The sequence below is a fragment of the Callionymus lyra genome, chromosome 15 (genome assembly GCF_982586985.1).
Source record: "Callionymus lyra chromosome 15, fCalLyr1.hap1.1, whole genome shotgun sequence".
In the NCBI taxonomy this organism is placed as follows: Eukaryota; Metazoa; Chordata; class Actinopteri; order Syngnathiformes; family Callionymidae; genus Callionymus; species Callionymus lyra.
The window spans coordinates 902538-912537 of record NC_141832.1 but is presented as its reverse complement, the minus strand read 5'-3'; the positions used below and the strand labels follow the sequence as shown (position 1 = coordinate 912537).

The following is a 10000-nucleotide window of genomic DNA, read 5'->3' as shown; positions in this document are numbered from 1 at the left end:
CGTGTCGCTCACACACATGCTAACTTGTATGTTGTCATACATGTTTGAATGTGTCGCTCACACACATGCTAACTTGTATGTTGTCATACATGTTTGAATGTGTCGCTCACACACATGATAACTTGTATGTTGTCATACATGTTTGAACGTGTCGCTTACACACATGCTAACTTGTATGTTGTCATACATGTTTGAATGTGTCGCTCACACACATGCTAACTTGTATGTTGTCATACATGTTTGAACGTGTCGCTCACACACATGCTAACTTGTATGTTGTCATACATGTTTGAATGTGTCGCACACACACATGATAACTTGTATGTTGTCATACATGTTTGAATGTGTTGCTCACACACATGCTAACTTGTATGATGTCATACATATTTGAACGTGTCGCACACACAGATGATAACTTGTATGTTGTCATACATGTTTGAACGTGTCGCTCACACACATGATAACTTGTATGTTGTCATACATGTTTGAACGTGTCGCTCACACACATGCTAACTTGTATGTTGTCATACATGTTTGAATGTGTCGCTCACACACATGCTAACTTGTATGTTTTCATACATGTTTGAATGTGTCGCTCACACACATGCTAACTTGTATGTTTTCATACATGTTTGAATGTGTCGCTCACACACATGATAACTTGTATGTTGTCATTCATGTTTGAACGTGTCGCTCACACGCATGCTAACTTGTATGTTGTCATACATGTTTGAATGTGTCGCTCACACACATGCTAACTTGTATGTTGTCATACATGTTTGAACGTGTCGCTCACACACATGATAACTTGTATGTTGTCATACATGTTTGAACGTGTCGCTCACACACATGCTAACTTGTATGTTGTCATACATGTTTGAACGTGTCGCTCACACACATGCTAACTTGTATGTTGTCATACATGTTTGAACGTGTCGCTCACACACATGATAACTTGTATGTTGTCATACATGTTTGAACATGTCGCTCACACACATGCTAACTGGTATGTTGTCATACATGTTTGAACGTGTCGCTCACACACATGCTAACTGGTATGTTGTCATACATGTTTGAATGTGTCGCTCACACACATGATAACTTGTATGTTGTCATACATGTTTGAATGTGTCGCTCACACACATGCTAACTTGTATGTTGTCATACATGTTTGAATGTGTCGCTCACACACATGATAACTTGTATGTTGTGATACATGTTTGAACGTGTCGCTTACACACATGCTAACTTGTATGTTGTCATACATGTTTGAATGTGCCGCTCACACACATGCTAACTTGTATGTTGTCATACATGTTTGAACGTGTCGCTCACACACATGCTAACTTGTATGATGTCATACATGTTTGAACGTGTCGCTCACACACATGCTAACATGTATGTTGTCATACATGTTTGAACGTGTTGCTCACACACATTATAACTTGTATGTTGTCATACATGTTTGAACGTGTCGCTCACACACATTATAACTTGTATGTTGTCATACATGTTTGAACGTGTCGCTCACACACATGCTAACTGGTATGTTGTCATACATGTTTGAATGTGTCGCTCACACACATGATAACTTGTATGTTGTCATACATGTTTGAATGTGTCGCTCACACACATGCTAACTTGTATGTTGTCATACATGTTTGAATGTGTCGCTCACACACATGATAACTTGTATGTTGTGATACATGTTTGAACGTGTCGCTTACACACATGCTAACTTGTATGTTGTCATACATGTTTGAATGTGCCGCTCACACACATGCTAACTTGTATGTTGTCATACATGTTTGAACGTGTCGCTCACACACATGCTAACTTGTATGATGTCATACATGTTTGAACGTGTCGCTCACACACATGCTAACATGTATGTTGTCATACATGGTTGAACGTGTTGCTCACACACATTATAACTTGTATGTTGTCATACATGTTTGAACGTGTCGCTCACACACATGCTAACTTGTATGTTGTCATACATGTTTGAATGTGTCGCTCACACACATGATAACTTGTATGTTGTCATACATGTTTGAATGTGTCGCTCACACACATGCTAACTTGTATGTTGTCATACATGTTTGAATGTGTCGCTCACACACATGCTAACTTGTATGTTGTCATACATGTTTGAATGTGTCGCTCACACACATGCTAACTTGTATGTTGTCATACATGTTTGAATGTGTCGCTCACACACATGATAACTTGTATGTTGTCATACATGTTTGAATGTGTCGCTCACACACATGCTAACTTGTATGTTGTCATACATGTTTGAACGTGTCGCTCACACACATGCTAACTTGTATGTTGTCATACATGTTTGAACGTGTCGCTCACACACATGCTAACTTGTATGTTGTCATACATGTTTGAATGTGTCGCTCACACACATGCTAACTTGTATGTTGTCATACATGTTTGAATGTGTCGCTCACACACATGATAACTTGTATGTTGTCATACATGTTTGAATGTGTCGCTCACACACATGCTAACTTGTATGTTGTCATACATGTTTGAATGTGTCGCTCACACACATGCTAACTTGTATGTTGTCATACATGTTTGAATGTGTCGCTCACACACATGCTAACTTGTATGTTGTCATACATGTTTGAACGTGTCGCTCACACACATGCTAACTTGTATGTTGTCATACATGTTTGAACGTGTCGCTCACACACATGCTAACTTGTATGTTGTCATACATGTTTGAACGTGTCGCTCACACACATGCTAACTTGTATGTTGTCATACATGTTTGAACGTGTCGCTCACACACATGCTAACTTGTATGTTCTCCCCCTCCATCAGCAGCTTACTGCTCTATTTATATCCGCGGCTCCTCCTTCTCCCCGACGGTCTATTTTCAGCTCTCCTCCCTCCATCAACCCCCATCTTCTGTTTGTTTCTCTGCATCTATTCTGGTCTCCTCAGATGTTGCAGAGGTGTCCACCTGACATCCAAGGTTGTGATCGTCGCCTCTGAACGACTCGGACCTGAGGCGCATTCATGTGTCGCACACCGCAGTTATGACCGATAACTTTGTGTGCCGGTGTTTTCATGTGGAGCAGGTTCTAGTCTGTGGTTGTGGAGGCTCGTCGACCTGTCGTCGACTTCCTGTGCTGTAGACGCTGCTGAGACGTGCTGTCACTCAAACATCATGGGCTCTATTTAGCAAAGGTTTTCATTTGTGATGATGAGAATGAAAGGGACAGACATGTTGTACTCGTCAGTACTAGTCATTTATTTGACAGTTTTTGGCTGTTAAAATAGTTCTCGCCCAAATGTGTGGGTTTCAGGGGAAAATAAATATGTTTAAGAAGGTTTTGTGTCGTGTTGATGGTATGAAAGGAAAACTAAGAGCTGCTTGGCGGAGGTCTGCGCTCGTGGTGGTCTCATAAATGACCATTCAAATGTTTTCTTGACTTAAATGGTGCCGTCAAGAGCTTCCTCTTCCTTCAGGTGGAAGTTTCAAAAGTTTTCCTTTGTCTCAACTTCCTCTCCACCTAGTGATCCACTTTCAGCGTCTCTCGCTTCCTCCTCCTCCTCCTCCTCCTCCTCCTCCTCCTCCTCCTCGCTCTCTCTCTCTTTCTAAAGCCCTCGTTCAAGCGCTCACACACTCACACACACCGTCCTCCTGGCGGAACATTAGCTCCGGAGACTGGTCTGAGGAGGATAAATGCTTCTTCGTCTCACTGTTTTCTGTCCTATCTGCTCCTCCCTCCTCTGTGTTCTCTCCTTCTGTCGTTCTCTCAAGCGCTCGTTCTAATTTTGGAAGCATGGAACCTCGGGGAGTGCTCTCCCAAAGCTATTTATGTCCTGGCCTCTCCTTATCTTCCTCCTCCTCCTCGTCCTCCTCTCCTCTCGCTCTCATCAGCCGGGAGGAGAGCAGGATCTTCTGATGCGTCCAACCATCTCCTCGCTCCTCCAGGAAACCACGTCTACCACCAGAACCAGGACTATCGGAATTCCCGTCGTAGAATCGACCGATCTCAGTTTTCCTGTCAAACTTTTCCTCCCGTCAGCGGCTGGAACATCTCAAAACATTCCTCTGAGATCGGATAATTGAGCTTAACTTAAGTCCAGATCTTCCAAAAGTGACTGTCTATAAAACGAGGAGTCGTCGTGAAGCTGCCGGAGCATCTCGCAAGGATGGACTTCAGCATAAAGTTGGGGATGATTCTCTGCTGTGCTGGAGAGCCATGAGGCGGCAGAGGAGCTGAGGAACGTCTTCCTGCAGATCCAGACGAGAGTCCCTCGTCTTGGAATGCTGTTGAATCCCACCGTGTCAGGACTGTGCACCATGTTGCAGACCATCTATGAGACGGAGTCTTATTTTTCCTCCACCAGCTCCGACAACCACCAGCCTCTGGAGCTCTTGAGCAGCAGCAGGGGCTCGGCCATGCCCAGCGCCGGTGAGTCATCCCTGGGAAGGAAGCGGCAGGCGGGGAGGGGTGTGTGCTGGAGGTGTCAGTGTGTCAAACATGTCTGTCGTGTTTGCTGAGCTCTTGTTGTCCAAGTGAAGCCGTGACATCTCTTGGACCTGCACGGGCTCGTGGACCACATCGCCCCTGAAAGCCTCTCTGGAGAACTTTGTGCCGTGTGACGACACAAATACAGTCTTGATGTGAAGAGTGTAAACTCTGGGCCTCCAACCGTTTTCCTGCTCGACCTGCTCTGTTGTTGTTATTGTGGTGAAGCTTGCTGGCAGAATTCAGTTGAGTCAAAGTGTTTGTGTTTGTACAGAGGCATTAGAACGTTGCCTGTATTTTTCAACCTCCTGACACTCATTTGAGAAGCTCTCAATACTAATATATTGAAACGCTTAAATGGCTGTTAAGTTATTCATTCATTTTGGGAGTAAATAAGAATAATACTTTAAAAATCTCAACAAACGTTCTATTATAACTGATGTGTTTACGTTCTGCCAGTTTTAAATGGTGTGCCAGTCAGTCGAGTTAATGTATTTAGATCGAGCTTCATTTGAGAAGATAAATGAAGTAGTAAACTATGGGTTGATGCTACCACTAATGACATTTGCGTTGAGTTAACTAGTACAAGGTCAAATCTAACTTCAGTCCTGAAGCGTCAAACATTTGAGTCTGTTACTAAGTTGTTGTTTTAATAGGAGTTCAGGAGACTAATCTAGTGTTGGCACTAACCAGGTTTAATAGTGAGCCTGGTTTGATGTCACCAAGTTAATGCAGTTAATTTAATCTTCACGTTGGCAGCAGGTTTGCTGGAGGTAGTTGTTTGGAACGAAACTTGCACAGTTCGCATTTGTTACTTTTACAATTCATCCATAAAAGCCGTGACCAGCAGGTGAAGTGACGACACTTGCTCTTCTATTCGGGTCACCTGCAGCACAGGTGTGGCTTCGCAATAGTTGAGTGTTGATTTGAACGAAGAGAGTCTGATACAAGGAGACACTGGCAACAAATACGTTTGATTCTTCTCTAAACACACGTGTTGCTAACGTGGGCTAGCATGACGCTAGCACCATACACAACATCTGCAAACATGCTGTGTGACCAGATGTTCAAAGACCATACATATGGATCCACACTTGCTAATGTTGAGCTAATGGCTACATTCAGGAATTGCAGGATATTACTAGTATAATAGTAATAATAATATCTATCATTTGTTTGATTCAAAGCTCATAAGCGACGATGTTGTCACACAGAGCACATAACAACAAGTGCGACTCCATCACCTGCTTCCATCCAAGGTTTGAGCTGAAAGTTGTTGTCGAGTTGATTTAGTTTGAAGATGCAAATACACAACATCGTGGACGACCGACACTCTTCATATACTTGACCTTCCCATCCTTCTCCATGGCAACACCACATGTAGCTCCTTTCTCTCCGAGCATCTAATTCGTCTCAAGTACACTCCGCCATTATACTATTTTTACTCTCTCTCTCTCTCTCTCTCTCTCTCTCTCTCTCTCTACCAGCCTTTTTTTAGAGTGTTATGCAGCGTTGACGTCATCGTGACTATTTTCCCTCAGCGATACAAAGTGAGCGAGGCAGGGAGAAGGAGACGGATGTTGGTCTCCAGAAACCCCTCAGTGAGGAACCACTGCATGAAACCAGGACAAGAACATTCTGCTGCTGGTTCTTCTCAGGCGTGCGGCCCACGAGGAGGACTTGGAGCTGGACCTCCAGCATCTGCTGCTCGTCCAAGGTCTCAAGAGTGAAACTTACACTTGACAGCAGCCAGATGTGACCCCTAGTGGAGAAACACCAGCGGTGCTAGAATGAAGGTCCAGACCTCCCTCGCCCCAGAAACCATGTCATACCAGGAAGTCAAACATGTAGTAAAGCAGTTTTTGTCAGAAATACTATTTACTGACATATGAATGTTGGTGAAAAACTTTTAGATAAAAGATGTTTCTCTGAGTCCAAACCTGAAGTGAGTCTTCTGGCCTCTCATGGTCTTCGGTGTGTGTCTACCTAGTACCTTTCCTAGAACCTCTGAGCACTGCATTGCTTTAAAAACCTCCCTCAGACGTCTCCAGATTGACAGAAGGTCAGGGTTCAAGTAAGCATAGAATACTCACTGCAGCTAATGCTAACAGGCTAACACTTGCCATGGTTGTCCTCGTCGTCTGCTCGTGCTTCCATTCTTGGGTGTTCAAGGTTCTGTATGTTCATGGTCATGGTGGATCAAAATGTTTGTGGAACTGAAGTGGTAACTAAGGCTGTCGAGAGGTGTGAACATCACGCTATGAGAAGCTAATCCTTCTGTTCAGACCTTCTGTCTTGGGTGTGTCTACCTTGAGTGTTGTGTGTTTGAGGTTAAAGGCAGAGAAAGAAAGTGTGTTGATATTTTCCTACACTATACAATATTAATATTAATATAATATTAATGACCTAAACGTCACAATATTTTTCTTGATACAGTATAGATATTCAAGGAAACTGCGTCAGTTCATTTTTGTGTTGCATTCAAACTTCTAGATGGCAGCAGTCGTTACGTCCTCCGAAGGTAAAGGAAGAATGATGACTGAGGACGAGAGGATACAGTGAGTCCAGCAGCTTTTTAAGCTGATGTTTGGACATATTTTGGTTTGAAAACAAATGAAAGTAATTACGACTTCGTCAAGTGTCATGTGGTCTGTAAATACTACAACACCAGAGTCAAGTACTGGACAATACTACACATATATACTTGTTACTACACTATCACAACACCAGTGTCAAGTACTGGACAATACTACACATATATACTTGTTACTACACTATCATAACACCAGAGTCAAGTACTGGACAATACTACACATATATACTTGTTACTACACTATCACAACACCAGAGTCAAGTACTGGACAATACTACACATATATACTTGTTACTACACTATCACAACACCAGAGTCAAGTACTGGACAATACTACACATATATACTTGTTACTACACGATCACAACACCAGAGTCAAGTACTGGACAATACTACACATATATACTTGTTACTACACTATCATAACACCAGAGTCAAGTACTGGACAATACTACACATATATACTTGTTACTACACTATCACAACACCAGAGTCAAGTACTGGACAATACTACACATATATACTTGTTACTACACTATCACAACACCAGAGTCAAGTACTGGACAATATTACACATACATACTTGTTACTACACTATCACAACACCAGAGTCAAGTACTGGACAATACTACACATATATAATTGTTACTACACTATCACAACACCAGAGTCAAGTACTGGACAATACTACACATATATACTTGTTACTACACTATCACAACACCAGAGTCAAGTACTGGACAATACTACACATATATACTTGTTACTACACTATCACAACACCAGAGTCAAGTACTGGACAATACTACACATATATACTTGTTACTACACTATCACAACACCAGAGTCAAGTACTGGACAATACTACACATATATACTTGTTACTACACTATCACAACACCAGAGTCAAGTACTGGACAATATTACACATACATACTTGTTACTACACTATCACAACACCAGAGTCAAGTACTGGACAATACTACACATATATAATTGTTACTACACTATCACAACACCAGAGTCAAGTACTGGACAATACTACACATATATACTTGTTACTATACTATCACAACACCAGAGTCAAGTACTGGACAATACTACACATATATAATTGTTACTACACTATCACAACACCAGAGTCAAGTACTGGACAATACTACACATATATACTTGTTACTACACTATCACAACACCAGAGTCAAGTACTGGACAATACTACACATATATACTTGTTACTACACTATCACAACACCAGAGTCAAGTACTGGACAATACTACACATATATACTTGTTACTACACGATCACAACACCAGAGTCAAGTACTGGACAATACTACACATATATACTTGTTACTACACTATCACAACACCAGAGTCAAGTACGGGACAATACTACACATATATACTTGTTACTACACTATCATAACACCAGAGTCAAGTACTGGACAATACTACACATATATACTTGTTACTACACTATCACAACACCAGAGTCAAGTACTGGACAATACTACACATATATACTTGTTACTACACTATCACAACACCAGAGTCAAGTACGGGACAATACTACACATATATACTTGTTACTACACTATCACAACACCAGAGTCAAGTACTGGACAATACTACACATATATACTTGTTACTACACTATCACAACACCAGAGTCAAGTACTGGACAATACTACACATATATACTTGTTACTACACTATCACTATATATCACTGTATATCGTATCATTGTATCGTGATTCTTGACCACATATACTTTTTCACCTTGAAAAAAAGGTAGGATTAGACGCACAATGGCTGCCGAGATACTTTCTATTGCTTATCTTGTGTGTAATCTTTTTTCATTCTTTTATTCTGAACTGACACTAAATCCTATGTTGTGTCTCTGACGACAAAAGTTTTTTCGAAGTGGATCCAGAATGTGGTTCAGGTTCATTTCAGCGCTTCATAAGACACACTGGTGATGGCGAGGGTCTCCACGGCGACGCTCCCACTGTAGACGGAAGAATCTTTAACTCACTGACCTGGACACGGTGACACACTTGGTATCACAGTGGAGCTCAGTGTGAGGCCGCCATGATGGAGTGGAGCTGGCCCCGCCCCCTTCTCAGGCTGGACCTTAATGTCAGTTTGTGTTTACCAGACTATAAATGTCTTCACATTGACGTCAGAGGCTGCTGTGGAATGTTGCTCTCCTGCCAAACACACACACACACACACACACACACACACACACACAGGCACAGTGTGTGTGTTGTAGTGGAAGGGGAGACACGTGCGTCACAGTGCAACACCAGAATATTTGTTTAGGTCGTTTAGCAGAGAGTGTCCGCACACACACACTCACACACACACTCACACACACTCACACACACACACTCACACACACACCCACACACACTCACACACAACCCTGTGTGTAGTCGGCCTCACCGTCTCAGGCCTAAAAGTAGCGTGTGTGGTCCTGCATGTGTGTGAGTGTGGAGAACTTTGAGAACTTCCATGGAGACCCGTCATGTAGGATCTGTTCAGACGACGCTTCCTAAAACCCGTGAGCTCTGATCCTCCAAAATAAGGAGCTTGGCTTCCATTGTGGGTGTTTTTTAAGGAGCTTCCTGAGCACGTGGTGCACATAATGAGATGAAAACAGAAACAAGGGTTCATGCTTGATTTACTCGTGCTTTACATCGGATCTGGACTGACGGAGATTAGCCTCGACTTCATCCAGACTTCAGTGGGTCTGTGGGCCAGATCCTGTCCCCTTAAGCTGGTCGGACTGGCCCGAGGCCCAGCACCCATGAATAATGGACTCAAGATTCTTTGTTGTCATTATACGTGTCATAGTAATTTCATTATCATGAACTATATCAGGGGAAACTTTATTCAG

The 10000-nt window shown here is 42.4% G+C and overlaps 1 protein-coding gene across 3 annotated transcripts in view; it reads left to right on the top strand.

Annotated features, from left to right (window-relative positions):
* Positions 1–10000, top strand: part of hdac5 (histone deacetylase 5) — a 51437-nt gene that overhangs the window by 13334 nt on the left and 28103 nt on the right. Inside the window, exon 1 of one of the 3 annotated variants that reach the window (XM_087809488.1) lies at positions 3681–4445. The exons of 1 other annotated variant lie outside the window; for it this stretch is intronic. In XM_087809488.1, the coding sequence (XP_087665614.1) occupies positions 4298–4445 (148 nt within the window). In that variant the 5' untranslated portion in view covers positions 3681–4297. Of the gene's footprint in view, positions 1–3680; positions 4446–10000 lie in introns of those variants that run through there. One more of the 3 variants, XM_087809487.1, reaches the window with a different exon arrangement.